Source organism: Pollachius pollachius (assembly GCF_949987615.1).
Source record: "Pollachius pollachius genome assembly, chromosome: 20".
Taxonomy (NCBI): domain Eukaryota; kingdom Metazoa; phylum Chordata; class Actinopteri; order Gadiformes; family Gadidae; genus Pollachius; species Pollachius pollachius.
The window spans coordinates 13,800,466-13,826,770 of record NC_136953.1 but is presented as its reverse complement, the minus strand read 5'-3'; the positions used below and the strand labels follow the sequence as shown (position 1 = coordinate 13,826,770).

The following is a 26,305-nucleotide window of genomic DNA, read 5'->3' as shown; positions in this document are numbered from 1 at the left end:
ATCACAAACGTGTCTGCTCTCAGAACTTTGCAAAAAAAAAAAAAAAAGGTGTTTTTTTTCGCCATTAATTTATCAAAATCATACTTTCATTTAAATGAAAGCGACTTAAACCATCACAAACTGTAGTCCTACCTTCAGGGTCTCGATGTCCAGCGTGGTGGTCTCCTCCATGTTACTGGTCTCCCCTCCGCCTCCACTGGACTAAAAGTTGCCCCTCGCTGAGCGTCAATAATAAACCCCGACAGGGGCATTCCTCCGTTGCCATTTTGGAAAACAATCCCCAATTGGACGTCCAATCAAAGCGCGTAAAAAATGAACATTAGCTTTTCGAACCAGTGCGTCGTTGAGGTAGTTCGCCCCGCGCGCCTCGTGGTGAGTGCGGAGCGCGCGGCCACTGCCAGGTGCGTCCGCCGCGTGCGCGGTGTCATCAGAGGATTGGATGCCGAGGCCGCGCGCGACACCCCCACACTGTTCCAACAACTCGCCGATAATCGATGGGTCGATACAATTACACACTTTTGGTGATCCGGGGTGGTGGTTTACCGTTCACGTTGGCCACATCGCGAGAAGAAGTGATTGTCAGCACGAAATACGCGAACAACTCCCTACACTCACTCCAACATAGTGCGTGGGAAGCGTCGGCATCGCTACTGTCCCCCAATTATCCCCCAAAGTAACACGTCTCGCATTTACAGAAGCAGTCTCCCTCCAGACAGTGGTTGATTACATAGTTTTAGTTCCCCTTGTAAACTAATGCAGCGTCAAAGAATAAAAAATGTATTTTTTGATTTGCTTTCTTTTGGCTCACTGAAACGGAAATATGTCTGGGTGTTGCCATTATGTGATAGGCTGTTGCACCCTACTGGAATGATGGTACAACTACAACTTAACCATGTTATAGTGCAGTCTTGTTAGTATGAGTGCCTGCAAGTAAACATGAATCATTTTCCAAGGTGCATTTTACTATGTTATGCTCCACGATTCCCCTCTTCCCACTAGCAGTATCAGTCGTGTAAGCAATATTATAAATACATTTATTAGTAAAGTAATCGTAATAGCTCGTGTGTTAAAATCTGGTGTGTAGTTGCATTCTTGTCCAGTAGGGGGCACTAACTCCTTGCTGTTATACTTCCAGACGCAAGCAATCGACTGGTACCCTCTGACGGTACCAGTCTTAACAATCGATAGGGAATATTATGTGAATCTTATTATAAGGATGACAGACCTCAACAAGCAAATTCCTCAAAAAAGGTAACTTACCGATTACTAAGCCCGTACCTTTTAAGATTTACGATCTCGAAGATCCCTGACTATCATGTTCGCAGATTAATGCTCAAATGATTTCCTTTGAGAAGTATTATATAGCATTAAATCACTGTGGGGAGCGCAAATAAACGCGCTCCTTATCGTCCTACCCTTATATAGGCCTTATGTTACCTATTTTCTGGCACAATCCCCTGACTATCATTCAAAATGTTGTTTATTTCTCCTTCCAGTGCTAAAATCGCAACAGGGGCTGTCGTCTGCGTCGAAAGTGAAATACGAGGAGATGTGTCGATCGGTGAGCATCTGCTTTTGATCAATTACATAAATTGCTCTGTTCCAAATGTGCGGATCGTAACCATCCCAATGCATGTACAGGCGCTAGGACGGTGGTACATCCCAAAGCGAGGATCATAGCAGAGGCAGGACCAATCGTCATTGGGGAAGGCAATTTAATTGAGGAACAGGCCCTTATCATTAACAGGTAAGCTATCTACTACCTATCCAGGGCATGCTAAAGGACATAACCAAAGATTGAACCCATGTTCTGCAGTCTACATTGTTGGTAAGAGTCATGTTTGTATTTTATTTCATTTAGTTATCCTGAAAATATCATGCCAGACACAGAAGAGGTGGAGCCTGTGACAATGACAATAGGAACCAACAATGTGTTTGAGGTTGGCTGCGGTATCCTTTTTGGTCAGCAAACATGTTTACGTCCAACCCTGAGATGAGTTTCCCCACCATCTCACCTCAACATACTGTACTGTAGAGTGATGCTACCAGTAGACTATGTTTGAATCTTTAACTCCTCATCCCAAGTGTCTCGAGCACTGAACATAGGGGACAACAACGTCATCGAGTCGAAAGGTGAGTCCACTTTACCGCACTTACTACTCATCAAAACATACTCGGGCTCACCGCGTAGTGTGCGTACCGTATAGGCACAGCCCTGAACGCAGCGACCCGGGTCCGAATCCTGCACGTGGGCATTTTCTGCATGTCCTCCCCTTTGTCTCTCATACCTTCCTCTCTATCACTCTCTAAATTGAAGCATAACAATGCAGAAATAAGCCTTTAAACATACTTTCTGTGAGGTTTGTCATACATGTCATGAATGAGCAGGGGGTCAAACATCCTGAACATGGGGTACACTTACAGGTAGACTGCGGACATCGGTGTTTGCAGTCCAACAAACCCTCACCCTTCAGACTTTAGACTGTTGACCGATCCTCCATGAAGCCATTTCACCGTGTGTGTGCCCGTTCGTACATATTTAAATCTAGTTATTCCGATCTATTTGTTCCCGTTCCCAGCTGACCTTGGGAGGAATGTCAGCCTGACAAGTGGCAGCATCATCGGGGCCGGTTGCCATGTCAACACCAGTGGGGTGATCCCTGAAAACACAGTGGTGTACGGCGCCAGCGGAAAACGGCGCGTGCAGAGCGAGAAGCCGCAGGTTCGACACCGGCGTCCGCCCCCCTCATCGCCCCCCTACTTCGCTTCTGTTGTCGTTATTTCAGTTAATATAATATAACAATACTCTTTATTTTTCTCTGTTTGACTTTGATTTTGAAGCCTCAGACTCTTCAACTGGATTTCCTCATGAAGATCCTGCCCAACTACCACCACCTGAAGAAGGCAGTCAAGGGCGGGACCACGCCGGTCAGAAACTAACCCAGGACTGACCCCAGACGGGCTGTAGTGATACATCAGGCTTTATCTTTACACAAACTGATCCCTGATCCATGCTCACTGTGTCCTTGTAGCATTCCGTATGTGCCGCTGTTTGGGTATATAACCTTGCACTAGGTAATGTTTCACTGCTGCCATAACTCCTCCAAAATTCGATTTTCTTACTTTTTTCTTGACAGGCCAAATTGATTTTTAGGAGGTGGATGGGATTTATTCTTGTGACATTTAGTAGTTTAGCCGTAGTGTAATGGGCTATGTTCGAACAATATTGATGGCTCTATTAGAAATGCTGTGGTCAGCCGTTGTTTTAAGACGATGGTACCTACTGATTTGCTTTAACGCTAGCTAATGTTTGAAGGCAATATTAAGAGTTATGCCACATTTGCCAACAATGTAATAATTTAATTTGTGTACGTGTTCACTTTTTTGATTCGGTAGTTGACCGACATCTCACTGTCAAATAGAGGATGATTATGATAAACATCTTGTTACACCTCACCTTACAGCCACCTGGAGGCGCTATCGAGCAACTATTTCCATCACGGTTTTGATACATCGTTTGTTTTGAGTCAGGGGATAACAGATTTCAATAAAACACAGCAGAATCTTTCCCCATCTACTATTGTCGTTAGTAACTCAATATGATTAACATCCTTTTTGATCCAGCAATCAAATATTCACTGATTCCAACAGAACTAAACGACTATTTTTATATTCTAAGCACTTCTTTGTCATTTCATGTGTATTAAAACCAACCAATAAAAGCCACAGCAGCACCGATGGGGTTATGAAAGGCTGTCGTCATTCCGATCCGCAGTGTTCACTTGAGGATAAATCTAATCATCCGGAAGAAACGTGACGCCTTGGAACAGGGCGTGGCCCGCGCGCGCTCGTATAACAGTCTGATGCTTCCGAGCAGGCTGGGTTTGGTTGCCAGTCTGGTGCCTTCCAAATTGGGTTTGGCAAATTGGTGCTACCGGGGCACTGGGAGTACTGGTAAAGAGCAGGGATTACAGCTAATGGCCATGGGTGTGGCTGTGCAGATTGTGAAAGTGGTAGAGTACAATTAGACAGTTGCCTTGCCTAACCCCCACCCGACCACCCAACCATCATGCGGGATGTCCCATCTGCAGGGCACAGACCCTACCCCCCTCACCCCCAACGCCTGCGTATGCAACAGTCAGAATCCTCCACTCATAATGGACGACATTGTCTTAACAGAAGATCATGTGGTAGCTATAGCTCTGCCTTTTACTCTTATCCATTCAAAAACGCCTTCGAAAGTGTGACCTCCATCGAAGCAGTGTGATTAGAGAAAACACAAAAGATAACACCACGCTGCTCTCGGTTTGGTGGGTGTGTGAGTAGGGTGTGTGGGTGGGGGGGGGGGGGTTCTCCCTAGTGGTCAGCGTGTGTGTGTATGTGTGTGCGTGTGTGTGTGTGTGCGTGCGTGCGTGTGTGTGTGTGTGTATGTGCGCGTGTGTGTGTGTGTGTGGGTATAGGGTAAGGCAGGGAGTGCCACAGTGCGCGCGCTCCCTGCAGGAGGTCCACAGCTGGTGCCGGGCTGCCCTGCCAATACTCATTTGAATGTGTCATGGCGGTATAGGCCCCTGCGCCGGGCCAGCATCGACCAGGGGCCTAATTATTTCCGTGCCAACGTGCAGCAGGGCCCCACCCCCCCCATGTTCTCTGTCCGGGCTCCTCTAAGTTTTTTTCCTTTTCACCTTCCGTCGATTTTATTTTGGGGTGTGAGTTTTCTTTTTTTTCTCCGCTTCCGAAGCGTCAACGCGAGTGACTCCGGAATGACACGGGGGATAGACATCAGGCGCGGCTGCAGAGTGACAGTCACCTCACAGGGAGTAGGGGAGGGAGGGAGAGGAGGAGGGAGGGTGCGGTGTCTGTGGCTTTCTAATCTACACGGGCTTTGTCTTTGTAGTTTTTTTTCACACAATAATGTCAGCAACTTGTATTTTGGAAATTCACACAGGAAGTTCAAACGGTCTATATCGGGAAGGTGTTATGAATAGCCGTCCACCGCGCCGCCGCTCTGATTGTTTATTAAATTAAATCGGGCAGCTGCTGCGGTTACATTAAAACAGGACGGTAGTCGTGCTGGATTGGCTCGGTCGGGATGCGTAAGGCACAGAGAATGGTGGACTTTGTTAGATTTATTCAGTAGCTAATATGTGACACATTAATTTCAACTGAGGACACATGGAAGTGGACAAGTGTTCGTTTTGTATGATGATTAACTATGTTCATATCGATACAAATACTCATCAAATGAATTAAAGATTTAGCAAAGTTTCAGCCACAATATTTCTCACCAACAATTGGAAATGTCAGCGTTTCAAGTGTGTTACTTGGTACGCAAGCAACCATAGCCTAAAAGTAAACTAGCCATTAACCCATGTTGAAAAGCAGTAGGGAACATCCTATTCGGTGCATCCGAAAGAAGGGTACCAGTGATTAAAGATCCCGTATTTGATGCAGGGTACCCGGGTCATGTTCTCTCCCAGCGTCAGAAGATGGGTATCAGGCCTCTCCGAGCAGGCCACCTGGTTGGTCAGTTGGAGATAGAGGCTTTGTGACAGCTGCCCTTTGCGTCTCGGCCCACCCCACCTTTGAGAAGTGAAGCGTGACCTATAGAACACAGTGGTTTCCGTTGCATTTCAACCAAAAATATTAATTTCATAGCAGCGGGGAAGAGGGGATAATGGGGGGGGGGGGGGGGAGCCGGTGTCGTTAACAAATAACGTCATCATAACCATAGCTATACATCGATCGAAAGGCATGCGCTGTGTGGCTGCTCAATGTAAAGATGTGTGATTGTTATTAACTTGATGGGTATAAGACCAATGCTATAATAAATAGCCACAAACATGTCAATTAATAAACCCATATGTCTTAAAGCTAACTCATTGCAGCAGAAATGAACTTGCAAAAAAGCTGGCCTCCATGTCCACCACTTTGAACTTTGAACCTTTCAGTGGTCGCCCGATAAAGACAACGCACATGTTTACCTGTCCCCTTCACAGTAGCAGTTAAGATCCCTAAAAAGCATTCCACTCTACAGAGAGAGAGGATGCATTTACCTGTCCCTATGTCAACGGTCCCTAGCTAGAAAAGAAAGACAGACATTTTATTGGATGGCTGACCCCTAAAATAAAACCTCCAGACCATCATCCAAAACAACAGAGGAGTGTGCCTCGTATTGCCATAGCGACTGCAATCCGGAAACAACCAGGGCTCGTCCTCCTGATTACCTATTCCAGACATAGTTTAATATTCATCAGGAGAACGACAGAGGTCGTCCCTCCGCTTGGAGGTCGCCGCCAAGTACTCGCGCGTCAGAAATCCCTTTCAAAAACACGTCGTCAAAAACACGCGCGCCGCTTGTTTCTTTCATGAGGCGCGTCTCCTCTCCTATACCTTTCACCCGTCAGACGAGCGCACCGCCGCGCACACGTGACCCGCGGGCTTTGCCCTTGAGGTCCGCACCCGCGTTCTTCCTCACTACTCAGAGATCCAGTTCAGAGCGCACGGATCCATGTCTCCCCCCACCCCCTCTTCCCCCCACTCCCCCCTTGGCGTGTGTGTGTGTGTGTGTGTGTGTGTGTGTGTGTGTGGGGGGGGGGGGGGACCAGCAGGAACATGGGGCCGAACGAGAGGCACGCTGAAGTAATGCTAATTACTTTTCCTTTCTCTCCGCTGGATTTCGGATAGGTACTCGGTCTTATGGAGGAGGGCCCGACCAATCAGAGCTCACGCTAGAAAAACAAAGGTAAAGGGGGAATAAAAGGACAGCGTTTTACATAAACCGAGATGTAAAATATGAGCGTGTTCCACGCAAACGAAGGCGTGAAGGTGGAAAGCTAAAGCTGCTTTTGCTTTCAAGGTGACCCCCTCCTTCAGCCAATTATAGCAGGTCGCATGATGCTCATTAGTGATCTTACAGGAGGATCAAAGGGCATGAAGAGAGAGAGAGAGAGAGAGAGAGAGAGGGAGAGAGAGAGAGAGAGAGAGAGAGAGAGAGAGAGAAGGGAGAGAGAGAGCGAGAGAGAGCGAGAGAAGGGAGTGAGAGTGAGTGAGAGACGAGAGAGAGAGAGAGAGAGAGAAGGGAGTGGGAGTGAGTGAGAGACGAGAGAGAGAGACACACACACACACACACACACACACACACACACACACACACACACACACACACACACACACACACACACACACACACTTAACTGGGCCTCTGCTCCAAAGACTCAAGTGTACATTTTCTGGCCCCATTCCAAATCCCATGTTGCCTTCTTATGTTCTTCCCGGACTGATGAAGAGGAGGGCGTGGCCGAGGAAGGAAGTTCATTAGTCTCCCCATGAACACTTCACAACAAGCAAGCACAGACTAGAGTTCTCTTGACCCGAGATGTAGGGGTGGGGGGGGGGGTCCTTAGAGGATAGCCCCATGACGATCGATATATATCGACGTTGTGTCATGACAGACTAATGCTGTAGCGCTCCTATGGAGCTGCTCCCTACCTCCAGGAACGGCTACACCGATTCTTCGAATTTCGCTGCTTAAGTTACTCTTACGTTTGTCGTAACTTTGTTTTCCCTCTGGAAGTGTTTATTGTGACCTGCTGTTTGGGCTTGTTTGCTTTTTGTAGACACAAACGAAACACAGATTTGTAGTATATTAGCAGTAATATACCGTGATATTAGCAGTAGTAAGGTATGAACAGTTTTATCATTATATAATTTCGGTATTATCATTGCTAGCTTGATTATCTGTTAGCCCGGTGTGTTTAACGTGCGCTATCTCGTCAGCTTTAACCCGCGAAATACTTCCTGAGATCTGTTGCCCGTTATCAATCTCTGGATGACGTCGAACACAAATCAGTCGAGGGTCTTTATCTAGCAGGGCTGGCCCACGTCAAAGCGAGCTGACAAGCATCCCAAGACACTTTCACCAGATAGCCCCCCTCTCTGCCTCTCTCTCCTTCTCTCACTCACACACACACACACACACACACACACACTCTCTATCAATCTCTTTCTCTCTCTCACACACACCACACTCTCTCTTTCACTCCCTCTCTTTCTCACACGTTCTTCCACTCTCTCCATATAACACTTTTCTCTCTCACTCTCCCTGTCGCTCACTATCCTCTCCCTAACCCTTTCTCCCTCTCTCTCCCTAACACCCTCTGTGTGTGTGCGTGTGTGTGTGCGTGTGCGTCTGCGTGTGTGTGTGTGTGTGTGTGTGGCGATGGGGTGGGAGGGAGGGAGGGGGGGGGGGGCATGCATCAGACCACGCGGCTCAGCACCGAGACCTGTCAAACACAGCTGGGACTTCTCTCCCTTTGCACTCACCCGACCCCCAGCCCCCAGCCCCTCCCCTCCTCTCCCCCTTCCCCCTCCCCCCCCGCCAACCTCCGTTCCCCCCCCTCCCCTATCTTCCCTGGCGTCAAGTCTTGCATGCTATCCATTTTCCTCTCTCTCTCTCTCCTCCCTCACTTCACCCCCCCAGAGACTGGCAACAAGCTTTGATAAAGGACTGACTGAGAGAGAGAGAGAGAGAGAGAGAGAGAGAGAGAGAGCAACAGAGAGTGACAGAGAGAGAGAGAGAGAGCAACAGAGAGTGACAGAGAGAGAGAGAGAGAGAGAGAGAGAGAGAGCAACAGAGAGTGACAGAGAGAGAGAGAGAGAGAGAGCAACAGAGAGTGACAGAGAGAGAGAGAGAGAGAGAGCAACAGAGAGTGACAGAGAGAGAGAGAGAGAGAGAGAGAGAGAGAGCAACAGAGAGTGACAGAGAGAGAGAGAGAGAGAGAGAGAGAGAGAGAGGAGGGGTTTTGGTGGTGGGGGGGCATTTATATTTGTATCTACTTGAAGATTTGAAGACTTACCCTCCTTCCCCCTACACCCATCCATCCCACCCAAAATAAAAAACAGACTCTCCTCAGCATAAAACGAGTATGCCATGTCCCTTCTGTGTGGTGGATACTATTCCAACCTCTACCAATCCATACGGACATGAGGGGGGGGGGGGGGGAGAGAGAGAGAGAGAGAGAGAGAGAGGGAGAGACAGACAGACAGACAGACAGACGGACGGACAGACAGAAACAGAGAGAGAGAAAGAGAGAGAGACAGAGAGAAAGAGTGAGAAAAATAGAAAGAGAGAGTGGGAGAGACAGAGAGACAGAAAGACAGAGAAAGAGAGAGACACACAGACAGACAGACAGAGACAGAGAGAGAAAAAAGAGAGACAGAGCAAGACAGAGAGAGTGTATTGTTTTTTGCTCCTTCACATTTCCCTCCTGTCTTTCGGCTCTTCTAAACCTGCTCGTTCAGCGGTATTGCCCGGCCCTGTGTTTTCTGCACATCACCCCCACAGGTGCCTGCCCTCCGCGATCACCGTCAAGAAGCCTCGCGGTCAACTGTCCGCCAGCATCATGCCGCCGGCCATCAACCCAAAATACATCCACCATAAATGCTTTACAAAATGGCGACGCGCCAAAAAACACTTTTCTCAACCCCTTGGCAGATTTTTTTGCCCCGATGTATGGGAAAAGTGATTGTCTCTGAACAGCTCAGTCCCCAGTTCTCTAAACACACTCAGACAGCTCTGCATTGTTGTGAGGTGAGCCATTGCAGTGCTTATAGTCAGACGGAGGCGTGGTGGTGGGGGTGGTGGTGGACAGATCCTGCCCTCCACTCATGGGCCTAACATCAGTCTTGAGGTTTGACTCACAATAGATATTGTGTGTCATGTCATCTGATACGGATGTAATGGCCTGTTGTCATCCCATTGGCTCTGCAGGTTTGTCATATGTTGTGGCCTGTATCTGTCTGGACATAAACATTCACCAACCCAGTATACAATCTATTGTATACTGTATACTAATCTATCTTTATTTTACTTTATTTGTTTATGTATATATTTATATAATAAATATATGTTTTATTATATGTTTTATTTATATATATATATATATTTATATAATAAATATTTACATATTAATTAAATATGTATATATTTCTAACACCGCTGCATTGGATCCACAGAATGTAATTACCTAATAATATATATATGTGTGTGTGTGTGTGTGTGTGTGTGTGTGTGTGTGTGTGTGTGTGTGTGTGTGTGTGCGTGTGCATATTAAATCCTCATCATCACAATAGATGGGATAGATATGCTTTAGATGTACTTTGTGTACCACATAATGTATGGACAATTAAGAAATCAGCAATAGGCCAATATCTAGGTGGCTTGTATGTGGATTGTATATATGGATTGACTATGCATATATACATACATCATGTGATGCACGCTATGGTTAACCCTTATCCTTCTTTAACATGAAAGGGGCCCTCAATGAAATTGCGACACCTCTCTCTACTGTTACAGATAAGGTGTTTGTGCTCAGTGGTGTGGGTTATTATAGGTCACGAGAGAGTGAAGGGGAATAAAAACGAGTAAAACTCATGAGTGCGCATGTCGTGCTAGTTAAATGTTAGAAGCAATTTAACTATAAAAGGTTAACGACTTAACGTACGCTGCCATAGACCTATACGACTGTTTTCTGTCGACAAGGACGACTATTACTATATATACTATCCCTCTCTCTGATGATTGATACACTATTTTTATCATTTCACCAGCGCATCCAAAAATAGGCCTTATCTTCATAGATAGATCCTTTTTTTATTCTTCACAAAAAACATCAGTGAAAACATAAATATATATATATATGACGTGTGCCATCATTTCCAATTATAATTTTAAGACTTAACACAACCGTGTTCTCCAAGCAGGCAGGCTTGTGTGTGCGCATCTCTCCCTCTCTCTCCCTCTCTCCTATCCACGCCCCGTCTCCTCCCTCCCTCCCTCACATGGACATGGGAGACAACTTTCTGTGTCTGCTGTGCCGTAGCGCAGTGCAGTCGACTGACAATTAACCCGTCTTTCACTTGTACCCTCCGCTCACCCACGGCTTACGACACATTTGCTTTCTCCCAGGAACGAAATCCTAAATCCCAACGAGGAATAGTAGCTGTCCGCTTCAAGGGTTTACCTCCAACTTGTTTTTTGTTGTGTTGGTTTTTATATCCAAGCACTCCATCCGTGCGCTGGGTGTTTTCTTTTTAAATCCCATCTACTTGTGCAGAGACACTGATGTGGGCAAACTAGTGGGAAAGCATCTAGTGAATTCATCGACATCAATTGCACAGCGAGAGAGAGAGAGGGGATAGAAGGACAGAAGGAGACGCTCAGAGACAAACGGAACGCAGCCCGCCTCGCCATGAACAACAACAAACCCGAGAAGGAGACGGAACCCAGTGAGTTCGCAAACCACGAGGAGGAGGTAGGACGACCTGTTCTGCGCCCAGGCGCTCTTACTTTGATACTACGGGATGAGCGCATCGTGCGTTCACTTCCTTCCGCTCTTAATAAGATAAGACCGTTGTTTTGGGTGCTGTGGGTGACAATAATAATAACGGGACTACGTGTTGTAGTCCTACGTCCAGGAACTAAACATGTACGCACCTGTCATCACCGCCTTTGTTTTAAGCGTCCGGTAGAGTCACCCCTCGTCCGCCACGTAACTTTTTGGTCGTGCTTTTTTTTTCTATTTGCATTGCAAGCCCAACGTTTTTTGTTTTTTTTTTACATAGGTACACAGGTTGGTCTCGCAATATTGAAATGCGTTCACGCTGAGCGGCAGGCAGTTGAGGAGGAATGCGCCTCCCGAGCGCAACGCTCGGAGCCACAAGAAAGGGACGATTGTTTAAGTTTAGACCCTCGCTGTCGCAACACGCAGGCGATCATTTATCGTACTGCCTCCGATAGAGTGAACAGTCTGCACAATTCATCTGACTTCAGGAACACACACACACACGCACACACACACACACACACACACACACACACACACACACACACACACACACACACACACACACCTGACCTGTTTTTTATCTGTTTGTCCAAACCTGTAAGGTATTTCGTTGAGGTTGGGATTGTAATTCCTCAGTAACTTAATTAACAATACAACCCCCAAACCCCCTTCTGGATAAATATTATTCTGGTTGCGCAACGGGGATCCTGTTTCCAAATAATTTGCTCTTCGTTTCCAAATAATTTGCTCTTGGTAAATATGTGTGACGAGATCTCTTTCATGCACAGCTTTGCTTTAGCTTTAAAGTCAAACCAAAGAAATTGAAGACTTTGTAAGGTTGACTCCCTGCAGGATTGCCAAGTGTTGCAAGCATAAAGGTATCGTTATCAGTGAGATATCAGTTATTCTTCAGAGAGCAGTTTGATTAAGATATGGCCAGTCTCCTCCAAGCAACCAGACATTCCTGTCCCGTGTATTTCCATATTTGGTCTGCCGTTTCAGTTTCTGAGAATGCAGACCAATTTGAAACGCAGAAGTCACAGTGACAAGCAAAGTTAGAGAACATGTAGTTTAATTCAAGGGTTTAGGTACAATAATAAACGTAGGTCTTTCGATAGTTATAAATTGTCCAAAAAAAACACTTTAATAATTCAGTAGCCTGCTGACAAAAACAAAAATTGTTTTACTTGAAATGATTCACCAGGATTCCTGGTTCCTTTAAGAAAACAATTGAATGGTTTTTCTTTGAAAGCATTCACTTGAATTGACAGTTCATGCATTCACTGAGCAGATTCAGAGTGAATGTTATTCAAAAGAGTTGTGTGTGTGTGTGTGTGTGTGTGTGTGTGTGTGTGTGTGTGTGTGTGTGTGTGTGTGTGTGTGTGTGTGTTATTTGAGTCTGAGAGAGATTGAGAAAAGGCATAGAGGCATATTTACAGAATAATATTATTGTTAAGTCAGGCATTGGCACTTATTTCAATCTCCTAGATACTCATGTGCGCGCGCACACACACACGCACACTTTGGATTTCATCACAGCGTTCTCTGATCATTCATGAACATCTCCCGTTGTAATAAAAACATTATAACCCGATCATATTTCCCATGGTGCTTTCACTCCATATTGAAATAATTTCCCCTACGCACTAGCCTCACCTTTATTACATTCATAACTTTTTAATTATTCAATCTACCATTCATCCTTTTTCTTGATATACTGCTTATCTTTGTTCTACAGATATTGATCAACGGTTGGGGTGGCAAAAACGCTAACACATCTCATAACTGGACAAACAAAAAACCTGTTCATAAACTGTCAAACATTACCCAAAGTTAGCCAAAGTTTAACAAACGTTGCGGCATGACTCTCACATGCTAAAACAATGGCCGTAGTCAGGTCTCGTGTGGAACGACAGCGACCTAATGGATCACCCATTCACCCCCGGTTAGAAACGCACAACCCGTCCCCCTTGCCTAATCTCAACCCCCGAGATAGGATTTGTTTATCCTTCGTCGGCGTCTGCGTAGAAGCGGCGGCGGTGGTGGGCACCCAACATGGTCTGATTCCAGGCGTAGGTATGCGCCCATCCACCCTACCGGGTAGAAGCTAATCTTCTGGTACTCGGGGCCCTGATAAATTGTCTTGCTACTATCAGGTGCTCTGGATGCTTGCATGCGGCGGTGGCTGTGGGGAACTCCAGGATTAGCAGTAAGGCTCACAGACGGGAGCGTTTCTGACATGTCACACATCTCAGATAGCGATAAGTGTCAGACCCCTGCTCCGTTCCCCTTTAGTTCTTTCCCGACCTCACGCGGAGGTCTTTGAGTGGGTGTATGTTGACAAGAGTTATTTTTAAGGCGGACTGAAACATCGTGTGTAAAATGCCAATCCGAAAAGGACGAATGTTTTAAGTGTATTAATGTGGTGATGTCGCTCCCAAAAAGATGGATTGGAAGGGAACGGGATAGTTTCCATCCATCCGTGATAGTGGAATGAGATCATGGACGGAGCGCTCTGGGTGGTGACTCATCTCACCCCCGAGAGAACGCGGTCGCGGTAGTGTTTTTCCGCGCCGGTTCTGTGTAAAACGAGCGTAAACAGACGGCGAGGTGGCCCGAGAAGACAGGAGACAGTTATGGTTTAGGAGACCACAGACAGCTGGGGTCCAGTCCGTAAAATACACTATGGTAGCCCCCTAAAGTTACCTCCTAGCGGCCGTTGTTACCCTAGCGTGCTAACCTTGGATTAGCTTCTCCCAAGGCTAATAAATTAGAAAATTGCAACAATGAAAACACATTTCTAAAAAACAACAAATTACTAAATGCGGAAATGACCTAACATTCAGAAATGAATCAGCGTTGAATCCTTTGACATTTTCCACGCTGGATCCAAGAGGAAATGACTCAGGATTGCAGGGGGCTGCGTAGCGATCGGAGGCCCAGCTGGGAGCACAGGCCTGCAGACAACGAAAGAGTATCTTGGACAAATGCACTTTGGAGAGCTAGAAGACAGAATATCATCCAGGTTGAGTTCACAACATGGGGGGGGGGGGGGTCCATCTTCCTGGGGGGTACGTTGGGCCGTGCTTGGCCTTGCTTGTGGTGCCCAGCCTGGTCCTCTTCAAATAGCAGGCGGGCTGGCCCCGATGACCTTTTACGCTGGAGTGATCCACGTGGGTGGGGCTGGTGGAGCGTCAGGGTGCACGGAGGAGGAGGCTTGGGGGTTGGGGGAGTCGGTCGGGGCACGGCGAGGTAGAGGGAGGTCCACGCGATGATCTCCGGCTCACAGCGGCTTGTGTGTGTGTGTTTGTGTGTGTGTGTGTGTGTGTGTGTGTGAGAGCCTGTGTGTGGTCTTCTAAGTTGTTCTGTGTGAGTGCGTTAGCTGAAAAGGGCACGACGATACGTAAACTCTATGTGACAGAAAAAATCAAATAAAAGCATTATCGTGGGGTGAGGATGGGGGGATGGGGGGAGACAGTAGGGGGGGCAGTGGGGGGGGGAGAGTTGGGGGCTGGGAAGCACTTGGGGAGCAGGAAGGAGACGTTAGCGGCTATGAGGAGACTCGATGTATACGAAGTTCCACGTCGATGGCTCTGCACAGACATACACCAAACCGTATCTGCGGCACAAACACACAATGCTTTTCCACGGCACATGACAACAAACGCCCTCTGACACAGACACGCACATGCACACACACACACGCGTGTAGACACACGCACGTAGACACACACGCACGCAGGCGTAGACACACAGCTTCATCTAACGGTTTGATCGGGCCGGGTTTATTTATAAGAGCGCCGGGGGAATTGTCATCTTATCTTAGTCATTTGTCAGCTGTGCGACAAGAGCCATTTGAAAAGACTACAAAAGGCTTAGCGTCAGCAGCGGCTGGTGGAGCCACTGCTTAAGAGAGGTAGGGGGAGAGAGTAGAACAAAAACAACCTGCCAATAAACCATTGTGACCCATCACCACCGACGAAGTGGAGGAAGCCGTGGTCCTGCACGGGGGAGATATAAGGCCGCCGGCCTCTGTGTATAACTTGCAAGAGAAATAGTCATTTCTGTTTCTAAAGCGTTCGTTTACTCTCCCTCTCGGTTGTACTATTCTCTATTTTTTTTGGTAGACTTTGTAACAATAACTGTAGTTAGTCCACACTTGGCAGTATAATCGCTTTACAGTCTCCTCCAAGTTATTTGAAATAACTTGCGCTAAAGTTTTGTAGCAATTAGAACTGAACACAAAAAACGTTGCTTCTTTCTCCCTCCAACTTCCTGCATTTTTCCGTTCCTCCCTCCCCCTCAAACCGCTCTCCCTATCTATGTTTCACTGAGTTTCCCTTCTCCCATCCTCCCCCCTTCCTGTCCTCCTGCTTCTCCCCCCTTTATCTTTCTCTCTGGCCTGTTTCCTCCGTCTCCCCCCCCCCATAAAGTACTTCACTCTTTTCTCCCTGGTCCTCCCCCCTTCCCCTCTCTCTCTCTTCCCGCTCCCTCCCTCGTTACATAAGAGCCGGTATAGGACGGCCCTCTTGGACCTTATCGGCCCTTAAATTGGAGTCGTGACCCTGAAATCTCCTGGCAGAAAGTCTGTTTATGTTCATGGGAAGAGGAGCCCTGGGGATGGGAGCAGTTCGGGCAGAACGGGAACAGGGAGAGATGCCCCTCTTAGCTCTACTGACCGCTCCGCTGTGTGCTACCGGTAGCATGGTGGCTAGCTGGCTAGTCAGCCATGCTAGCCGCCTGTTCTCTTGAGTTTATTTAGGGATTTTCGCAACCCCCCGAAATGATTCGAAATAATTTTCAACCTTTGGGGATTATTATTGATATTTCTTTTAAGGGGGTTTTTGTTCAACAGTATTTGAAAATGGTGTGTCTGGAGAATATGAGCCACCCACTGTGGGCTCAATTAACCAAGAGATTGTTTTCTCTGTGGGAAAATAGGCGAGAATCTTTCTGGAACTTTTGAACAAAAGTAATGGCTTAGTTAAAAATGTTACATAGTGTAAAAGTAAGCAGAGCATTTGTCTTAGCTTTTATTTTAACTAACCCTGATAAAAAAACACATTGGGGTCAGTGACGTAGTCAGGTAACCAACAGCAACAGGTGTGCTGCATTTAAAGTCCCCCCTCCCATTACACGTTTCTTGTGTTAAAACCCTGTTCTATGGAGACGGCGACAATCAACAAATCACTGCAGATGAGTTTGCAAGCAACTGGAGGCTTCAGATTACACAAGCATTAAATCATGCTGAGCGAGTGGGTCGTGTGTATATAAGGCTGCTGTCTTTCACTCTCTTTTCACTCTCCATCCAGATCCCCGCCAACCCCATTGACCCCCATACCACCCAGCCTCCATAAACAAATACTGAAGACGCCCCCTCGGCGAAGGGCTAAGCGAGATTCGCTGTAAAGAAAGATTGGTGAAGACTTGGGACGACTTAAACGTGACACTAGTTTCGTAAACCAATGCAGTCATGTTTGGTCACATATTATACGAAGTAACGGAAAAAACTGAGTTTGTACATTATTGAGGAAGGTTGTTTTTCGTATCGGTGAAGCAGTATTTACACAGTACGTAGCAGACAATGCTTCAAAGGTGGTTGGATAACACATCAGGATCGAGATCCGTAGAAGTGTGCGTCAGTGCGTTTGTCGGAAATGAAGACACAATGGTGTCACAGGAAAAATAAACATTCCTGTCTTAGAAAGATTTCGTCATTCAGGGGGGGGATACGGACGAGAATAGTCTCAGAGAGAGAAAAAGGGAGAGAGAGATGGGGAGAGAGAGAGAGATGGGGGAGAGAGAGAGAGAGAGAGGGAGAAAGAAAGAGAGAGAGAGAGATCGGGGAGAGAAAGGGAGAGAGAGCAAGAAAGAGGGAGAGAGAGAGGGAAAGAGAGAGAGAGAGAGAGGAATAAAAGGGTTTTGGAGTGGAGCACCTGCTTGCCTTTCCGAGGTCATTTGTTTTAACTGTCTTTTAAAGGTTAACTAAATGGAACATTTACAGGTCCATGGTGAGCAGTTATTGCCAGAGAAAAAGTTTGTCAGAGAATCACATAGCCTTCCTTTCTAGCAGCTTCTTCTGTGATGACGTCAACCCCCCCCCCCCCCCCCACCACACACACACGCACACAAACACACCCACACACACATGCACACGCACACTCACACCCACACAATCACATATAATCACACACATACACACACACACACTCACACCGGACACATACACAAATACCGGACGCAAACATACAAACACACACACACACACACACACAGACACACGCACACACACACACACTGGACAGACACACACACACACCCTGACCTGGACATAACCCGGTCCTAACCCCTCACCCAACGTGCGAAACTTGACCCCCTTGTGAACTTTCAGACGATTAACAGACACCTCAGACTGAGCCATCAATTTACGGCTGTTTTGACAGCCTGCAGAGCTGCTCTGCCTCGATCCTCCTCTCTCTCTCTCTCTCTCTCTCTCTCTCGCTCTCTCTCGCTCTCCCTTCAGTTCACCTGCATGGAAGATGCTGGAGAGTATGATGTTGAAGGAAAGTGACAAACAACACAGAACGCTGACAGCTGATGCATAACGAAGGAGAGGAAGTCTTTCAGACAACATTTTAGTTATCAACGGCGGATAAATTCAAGCACGCACGCATGCACGCACACAAATACACATATTTTTACACACACACAAACACACACTTATATATGTATATGTAACAAATTCATCAGCCGTTATTGAATAAAATGTGATCTGAAAGACTTCCTCTTTTCTGTTATGCATCAGCTGTCAGAGTTCTGTATTGGTGTCGCTTTCCTATATATATACCTATATATAAAAATACACAAATACACGCGCACACACACACACACACACACACACACACACACACTTGGAGACAAACCAACAGTCGGTTTGATACCGAATCCTTCATTGAACAGCTGCCAACAACGAGACTTGGGTTCCCGCGAACAGATTCTGTTGACTGTTGAGAGCGGTTGGCACCGTGTTTAATTCAGGCCCCGTTAACCCATCTGAACGTGTTGCGCCGGGCTCTGAGTGGCTGACGACGTTTTGAATCGGGTCCTGGTTTTCCGTGGGAGGCTGAGGTCAGAGCTAGCTGACCCCGTCCCCCAGACACAGCTTATGATACGGTATATATAGGCTATGGGAAATTAATGTAGCGCCCTAAGATGCTGAACTCCCCCTGACCTCACTCCAGCATGCGGGGGAACCACTTCACATTTTTTTGGGGGCTGTTTTTTGTTATTTTCTTCTTAAATGAACTGGAGGGGATCTCTATCTCTCTCTCTCTCTCTCTCTCTCTCTCTCTCTCTCTCTCTCTCTCTCTCTCTGTCCGTTCGTACTCTCTCACACACTCTCTCTCACTCTCTCTCTCTCTCTCTCTTTTCCTACACACAAGACAATAGGAAACTGTTCTCTGTATCTCTCTCTCAGCCAAGGTCATGGTTGTGTCCCACGACTCACAGTGAATCTAGCTCGGAGGACCGACCATCCATTAACCTACCCCGAAAATATTCACGCACACACACACACACACACATGCACACACACACACACGACACACACACACACACACACACACACAAACACACACACACACACACACACACGTAAAGACTGGAGAAAACACACTTTAATTGATTCCCCTTCACAGTTTCAGATTGTGCAAATCTCTGAAATGGTCAGAGGCGGATTTACCAGGAAATTCAGGTTGAATCATAAAGGATTGTTTGCCATGCAATAATAACCTTTTTATTTGCTGGATGACAAATATATTGTCTTGGTAGAGTGTAAAGGACTGCCTTAGCATTAGGGTCGTTAAATGGTAAATTGTCTAGAGAAAATAGGTTTATTTACCTTGCGGCTACCTTAAGAGTTATCACGGTAATATTTTCCTCCGTTTGCCTGAGGTGTGAATCTCTTTTTCTCTTCATAAAACTATGCCACCGGTGCATTCAAATTTAACTCCTCAACGATACGCCAGCGGATAGCAGCTTTATATTCTGTTGACCTCGACAGTAAAAATGATATTTGCTGATTTAGAAAGCCACCTTTTATGAGTTGCGCGCATTTGCCGAAATCCAGCATTTCCCATATAACACACAGAGCCCACGTACGGTACACTGTATCTCCACGGGAGATGCGACCAAATCTTCCCTAATACGATCAGATTGTTTCAGGCCTCAGGGGCGGTGCTCTCGGGGGGGGCCCTGCCTCCCCGTTGCCATGGAGATGCCGATAGACCCTTTTGGGTGGTTGGGAAGATGGACGCCGGGTTTGTGGTAGGACGGTTAATGGGTAGGTAGGTAGCCAGGTGGGTTCATCGGTAGGTAGGTACAGAAGGAGAAAGAAAGGGAGGAGGACTGGTAGGTAGATATGATAGTTTAGTAGGTAGGAAGCTGTGATAGTACTTAGCGTCTTATCCTAGCTATCTTTGCTGTGCACGGGGAATGGGTTAACCTTGCAATTGTAAATGCTTGGCACTTGATTCTATGAACATCTGTTTCTCTACCGACAGCGATATATGGTTGTTTCTCTTTCTTCTGACAACTCCACTTATTGGTAGTTGCTCTGGATTAAAGCGTCTGCTGAAGGCCCTAAATGTAAATATAAACAGTAGGCAGATGCTAAGTTCGTTAGCTGGGTAGATCAGTAGTGGTGTAGGCGGGTTGCAACGCTTCCGTTTTCGAATGGAGACACCGCGCGAGCACGCCATAAATGGACAATGATTCAGGGGGCTAGCACCACTCAGCACGGCGGACATGTCGGTATGTAGGAAAAGCTGCAATGGAGTCATGAGGACTCAATAAGCGGCACTAAAATCCCAATAAAGCACAGTAGCGGCTCCTGACTCCTCACTTTACAATGAGCCTTCAATCAGGTTTAGGGCCTCGTGAATACCTCAATGTGTTAACTTGTGAAACATTTAAGGCAGACTGAAATGTGACAAGAGAGATGCACTTAAAGGAGAGATACACTAAGAGAGATAAGAGGGATACACTAAAGGAGAGATACACCAATAGAGATAACAGAGATACACTTAAAGGAGAGACACACTAAAGGAGAGATAAACTAAGAGAAATAGGAGAGATATAGATATAAGAGAGAGATATAAGAGATACACGAGAGATACATATATAAGGGAGATACACTAAAGGAGAGGAACGAGCCGTCTTCACATTCGACCGGAGAATCATCCGGAATAAAGGGATCACATGTCACAACAGTTGACGACAGGAAGTCTCGGGAATGAGTCGGCAGCATGTTAACCAACTGCCGCTAGGACCGGGCCCCGTAGTTCAGTTGAGAGTGAGCTCACCGCGGCGGCGGCGACGGCTAACGTAGCGCTGGGTCTGATCTCCACCTGTGCGGTGCGCGTCCCGTGAGGGATGGCTTGAGTTGTCAGGGAGACGCACCCCTTGGTGAGGTGGTGGATGACTGGGAATTTGTTTTTCTGTGGCCCTGTTTTGGGAATATGTAGTGCGAGGTGTTACTGGGATGCTTTAGTGGCGGCACAGTGGAAACATCATTACCGGGGACAGATGTGTTGTCATGCTCTCGGTAAATGTAATTATTTATGACATGAAGAACTTTGTTTGACACTCATCCGAATGGACGTTGAGTATTACAGAGTTTTTGGCGCCAGACAATATGTCACACGTTTTAAGCTTCAACAGGGCGGGTGGTGCGGGGTTGGTGGGGGGTCTCGAATTCCACATGAGGCGACTATGAATTCTCCCTCTGCTTAAATACCTGTCACCCATCTTTAACATCATTCTCCGCGAGCTCACGCAGCGATGCGCCCATATATGGAGAGAGAGCCACGCCGTTTTGCCAGCCGCATTTAAGCGGAGCTGCCGGGGGGGAGAGAGAGGAGCCATGGCCGCGGGGTTCAGACACAGCCAGGCCCCGGAGAAGATAGCAGATAAGATAACAGCTAAAAGGTGAGAGCGTCTGCTGCTCTCTGCGCTGGGCTTTGTGCTCGGGAGTGGGGGGCATTGGCCCCTCGTACGGATACAGCAGACACACACCGACCCACCCCACCGTCACCTAGCCCCCCACCCTAGCCTACGGTCCGCTAAGCTTTCTTTGTTTGAACGTCAAACATCCATTTTGGCTTAGGGAGCGGTTGCTATCGGGTTACCACCTCGCGCGGGCTGATAGCGTATAGCGTTAGCGCTAGCAGTAGCTGGCTTGCACCTCGAGTCAGAGCTGAAATCTGAAAGTAGGGTTTGAGGAATCTGGGAAGGAGGGGTAATCCAATTCACCCACATGCCTGTAATGGGCACATTTTGAAATGGAGATTGGAATGTAATGAAATTATCAGTTTAGGATTGATTTGTCGGATGCTGGAGCGGGTGGAACGGTATCGCGATGGTTGTGGTAGTCGTTTTTTCTTTGGTATTCCATCAAAGGCCATAAGAAAGACATTTTTTTTTTTTTTTTACTGTATCTCATATGTGTAACAACTGTCTCCTGTAAATCAAAGCGATCGTTAAGATAGCCTAGACTTCAGCCCACGCTGGGCGACCATTCCCTATCGTAAAATTGATTAAAGCAGCGGCTCTGAGAGGAAGAAAAAAAAAAGCTGTCAAATATGGTTATGCTGCCTGAGAGGGTCCAGCTTCGGCCGCTGTGATTGGACCGACAACAGAGCTGTCGTTTTAATAAAGACACCTGACTGCTTTGCTTTAATCAAAAGACTTTTGGATCTTTAATGAGTTTCACACTTCTCGTCTCAGCTGCTATTAAAAAACCTGAAAAGTGTTGTTGAGAAACGATATTGATTATCTTTTCTTTTTTAAAGTTGAGTGTAATTGTTCAGATGCATATTTGTTTAACACAATGTATTGTAATACGATGCAATGGTCTTAGCACGGTCTCCTGCTCAAACCAAAGGTTCAACACATCTGATAATTAAAAAAATACCGCCACCCAACGAGACCAACTACGTCATCTGTCGTTCGCTGTCATTAGTCGTCCTTTTTTTAGCGCACATAATAAAAGTTCATGAACTGTGTGACAGCCACCCGGGGACCCTCACTGTCATCTCTCTGTCCGGGCACCCTCCCCTCATCAGGCACCTGTCGGGGGGGCGCGAGTTGATGGGAGCAGAACCAGTAATAAGCAGCATAAAAAGATAAACAAAGTATGTCCGAAAGTGTCAAACAATAACGGTGTTGCTCTAAAGTGAAGACACGCTGAAGAAAGAATAGCTTCACCAAGCCGTTCAACTTTTGTTTCGAATCTGTGTTAAGACCTTCAGCTCTGTCTCATTGAGGACTCAAATACCCCCCCACCGTGCTAAAGAGTGCTTTGGTTGTTTTTATGTCGGTTCCCGAGTGGTTTTTCTGCATGTTCCTCGGCCCATTAGTGTGACGACAGCGGCCCCCGTTCTGGGCAAACGTATAAATTGTGCTTCGCCTCCGAAAACAGGCTCTCCTATGAAGTCCTGCCAAGTTGAAAAGTTCAGATGTAACAAAGAGGGCAGGGATGTGTGGGAGGATTGCCGGGAAAGAGCCGTCATAGATTAAAACCAAAGAACACAACACACTTAAAACAAATACTTTGTATGCTACGGCGTGTATGTGTGTGTGTGTTGGCCCAGCCATGCCCTGCTTTAATTCAAGCCCCCCTCTGTGTCGAACTCAAACCCTACTGGCTGGACCAGGGGCCATTTTGAGTGTTAATTTTCTTCATTATCTCTGTGTCTTCCTTCACGGCTCCATCGGTTAGTGTCAGGTGGGTAAAGGGCTGGGCTATTTATAACTCTCGGGAAGGTTAATGAAAAATACATGAACGTCTCTCTCTTTCTTCGTCTCGTCTCCTCTTCCTCAGGTCCGGACGCTCTTCGTCAGTGGGCTCCCGTTGGACATCAAGCCGCGAGAGCTGTACCTCCTGTTCCGACCATTTAAGGTATGTTTGTTTGTATTAGATGGATTGCGTTGGGGCGGCTATTCTTAGAAACTTTCCCTTCGGGAGTCAATGGGACCTCCATTAATGGCGATGGAATAAATGGCGGTGGAAAAAAACTGTGAGCCTAAAGACAGAGTTCAATCAGAACCTCCATCCCACAGGAAGCTTATGGGAGCCTTAACGGAAAATCACTGGCCAGCCCCCTTGATGCAAACACCGATCTATCGGTTCAGCCGTGCGCCCCACATCAACACGTAGCGAGTGTGTCAGCGCAGATAATCCAGGTTTTTCAGGCTTTATCTTTGGACTCCCGGCTCGCAATAATGCGCTTTAATGGTCACAGGAAGAGCCCAGTTAAAGTGAATAATGGGACAAATGCGCTCCATGTTCCAGCTCAGTAACACAACAGTCTTGACATGTGGTCTGCCGAAGCAGTATCCATCATGCGCATTGAAAGCGATAGATCTCAATCATAAGGAGACAGCCACAGCAGTCTGCACCCATATGGCTTTTATAAGGGCTCCTCTGTGACCTTCGACCCCGCCATGTTAAGTCATGCTTAGTTATGCTCGGTTTTTCATCCTGTGCTGCGTTGCATGGGATCATCCATTACTCACTGTGGGCCCCTTTGAATCAACCAGAGGCCCCCATGCTAACATCCGAGCGTGCTGTGACGCTAGCTTGGGCATGGAGCCATAATACTCCCATTAAATGATTCTGTTTTCCCAAGGATACGTTTGTCTTGGTGTGTGTCGTAGAGTCGTGCAACTCTCACACGCTTTGTTTCTCTGTTTCCATGTCTTGTGTGTTCCAGGGGTACGAAGGCTCCTTGATAAAGCTCACATCCAAGCAGGTATGTTGAACAATTGTTGCTTGTAACCTCGGGGCCTGAAAACAATCGAGTTGAAAGCCTCTCCCCCCCCCGCCCTGCCCCGCCCTCCCCCCCGCTGCTTCCTGTTACTCGTACTCTTGACTGGCGCGCTATTCCCTGTGCGTCAACACCCTCTCTCTCCTTTGGTAATGCTATTATTCCCCAGCCAGCAGCGGCTCTCCTCCGCTAGAGTAAGCGGAAACCGAGGAATTAGCGACCGATTGTTCGGAGCCCCGAAAGCCCGGGCGTGGCGGAGATTCGCCGGTGGCGTTTCGGAGAGGAGAACAACACTCCCATCAGCCTCGGGGCGGACGGCTCTGGCGGGAGGCATGCGCGTGGGAAGGGGGGGGGGAACGAGAGAAAACAAATTTTCAGGTGTCAAAGTGAACGTTTTGACGAGAGTGGGCTGAGTATTCCCCCCGGAAGGGACGCTGGGGTCGGTCTTAAAATTAGCTCCGCCGGCGAGTGTCCACGGTTCAGATTATTCTGTGTCTGCGGGCTGAATTAGCGAAACGGGCCCCGAGCTAATTAGCATACAGCCTAACAGCGGGGCCAATCGATGAATGGCTTCGTTTGACTCTTTCAAAGGAAGAGCTTAGAGGGTTCAATCGATTAATGTGACCCCCGAGCAAAATGTGAAACCGTGTAGCAACGCTCACGTGTTCATCTTCGAATAAGCCGCTCTACTTCTTCAGGACACATTTAACACCATTTACCAACACTGCGACGACGCTGAAATGTAAACCGAAATATTGGCGACCCAACCCAACCTGCGTCCGCCGTGTCATTGAGTGCAACCACGGTGGTCCAATCGGTTTTACGCAACCCCTGCTTGGCCTGCTTCTTTGGCATGTTTACGTCTTACCGAAAGAAACAGCACCGCCTCCCCCCTTCCGTCCTGTGCATCGCAGAGCTCCAGGAGTCCGTTCGGTTCTCACAGGACAGAGCTGGACTCGGCGGCCGCCGTCTCTAGGGCTTGTTTGGTTTTGGGTGACTCTCCCATGCACCCCGCTCATGTGAGCCCACCCCCCCCCCCCCAACCAACGCAACACAAACAAATCGATCTCTCGCCCCTCACCCCCCCTTACTCCCTCACTCTCCTTCCCCCTCAAACCTCTACTCTCCACTCGTGAGATCCCACAGCCGTCTCCATATAAAGCAAGGCTCCGTTATTGGGCCCTTTCTATTTATATTCTCCTCAGGCTCCTTTGCTTCTTATGACGTCTTAGCTTTGTTCTCTCTCTCTCTCTCTCTCTCTCTTTCTTTCTTTCTTTCTTTCTTTCTTTCTTTCTTTCTTTCTTTCTTTCTTTCTTTCTTTCTCGCTGTCTCTCTTCCTCTTGCTTGGTCTTGCTCTCTCTCTCTCTCTCTCTCTCTCTTTCTCTCTCTTTCTCTTCCTCACTCTCGCTCTCTCTTTTTTCTCCCTCCCTCTCTCTCTCTCTCCCTCCCTCCCTCCCTCCTCCGTCTCTCAGGTCTGTGTTTTCTCCTCTCTCTCTCTCTCTCTCCTCTCTCTCTCTCTCTCTCTCTCTCCCTCCCTCCCTCCCTCCCTCCGTCTCTCAGGTCTGTGTTTTCTCCCTCTCTCACTCTCTCTCTCTCTCTCTCTCCCTCCGTCTCTCAGGTCTGTGTTTTCTCCCTCTCTCTCCTCTCTACACATGGTTCCACATTCCCAGCGTCTTAGCAAGTGTTCCAGTTAGCTAGCCGCACTTACAGTCGGGCCCTGGGAAGGGGAGCTGCGTCTTAGCAGTGACTTTTCTCCTTTCTCCCTCAAGTATGTCTTTGTCTCTCCAAAATCCCCCCCCTGCACCTCTCTTGTTTTCTTTTACAGATATGGACCAGTGGAGGGTGGGAGGGGAAGGGGGTGGGGGGCTGTCTTGGGTCAGAGTCCTCTAAGTTTTCTTCTATTTCGTTTTAGGTCCCTAATGAGTAATCAGTCAACAGACAATTTCTTTGACTTGATTTTATCTTCGCTCTTCTGCTCACATGCCTTTTGCCCTGGTAATCTTTTGGGGTCTGGGGGGGGGGGTCGGTGAGGTGAGTTGAGGGAGGAGAGAAGTGATGTAATCTTGAAAGTTGAGAGAGAGAGAGAGAGAGGAGAGAGAGAGAGAGAGAGAGGAGGAGGAGAGAGAGAGA

At 47.4% G+C, this 26,305-nt stretch overlaps 3 protein-coding genes across 3 annotated transcripts in view; 2 read left to right on the top strand and 1 right to left on the bottom strand.

Moving 5' to 3' along the window:
• LOC307090878 (zeta-sarcoglycan-like) overlaps positions 1 to 171 on the bottom strand; it is a gene marked incomplete at both ends in the record, with an annotated part of 28,925 nt that extends 28,754 nt beyond the window's left edge. Inside the window, one exon of the mRNA XM_079757676.1 lies at positions 133 to 171. Coding sequence (XP_079613802.1) covers positions 133 to 171 — 39 coding nt within the window. The remainder of the gene's footprint in view (positions 1 to 132) is intronic.
• Positions 172 to 1,147: 976 nt separating this feature from the next.
• LOC307090982 (dynactin subunit 6-like) lies at positions 1,148 to 3,527 on the top strand. Its single transcript, XM_079757802.1, has 7 exons — positions 1,148 to 1,251; positions 1,497 to 1,561; positions 1,642 to 1,747; positions 1,862 to 1,950; positions 2,086 to 2,133; positions 2,580 to 2,722; positions 2,842 to 3,527. Exons 1-7 carry the CDS (start codon positions 1,217 to 1,219, stop codon positions 2,938 to 2,940), a joined length of 585 nt encoding a protein of 194 aa, XP_079613928.1. The 5' UTR covers positions 1,148 to 1,216; the 3' UTR covers positions 2,941 to 3,527.
• Positions 3,528 to 10,886: 7,359 nt separating this feature from the next.
• Positions 10,887 to 26,305, top strand: part of LOC307090877 (RNA-binding protein with multiple splicing-like) — a 30,674-nt gene continuing 15,255 nt past the window's right edge. The window contains exons 1-3 of the mRNA XM_079757675.1: positions 10,887 to 11,315; positions 23,230 to 23,307; positions 24,122 to 24,160. Of these exons, the coding sequence (XP_079613801.1) occupies positions 11,253 to 11,315; positions 23,230 to 23,307; positions 24,122 to 24,160 (180 nt within the window). The 5' untranslated portion in view covers positions 10,887 to 11,252. The remainder of the gene's footprint in view (positions 11,316 to 23,229; positions 23,308 to 24,121; positions 24,161 to 26,305) is intronic.

Excerpts from the sequence above, each read along its gene's own strand:
- LOC307090982 (XM_079757802.1), top strand. The coding sequence starts at position 1,217 with ATGACAGACCTCAACAAGCAAATTCCTCAAAAAAG. Across the intron at positions 1,252-1,496 it reads AAGCAAATTCCTCAAAAAAG|TGCTAAAATCGCAACAGGGG; the intron begins GTAACTTACCGA and ends TTCTCCTTCCAG. Across the intron at positions 1,562-1,641 it reads ACGAGGAGATGTGTCGATCG|GCGCTAGGACGGTGGTACAT; the intron begins GTGAGCATCTGC and ends ATGCATGTACAG.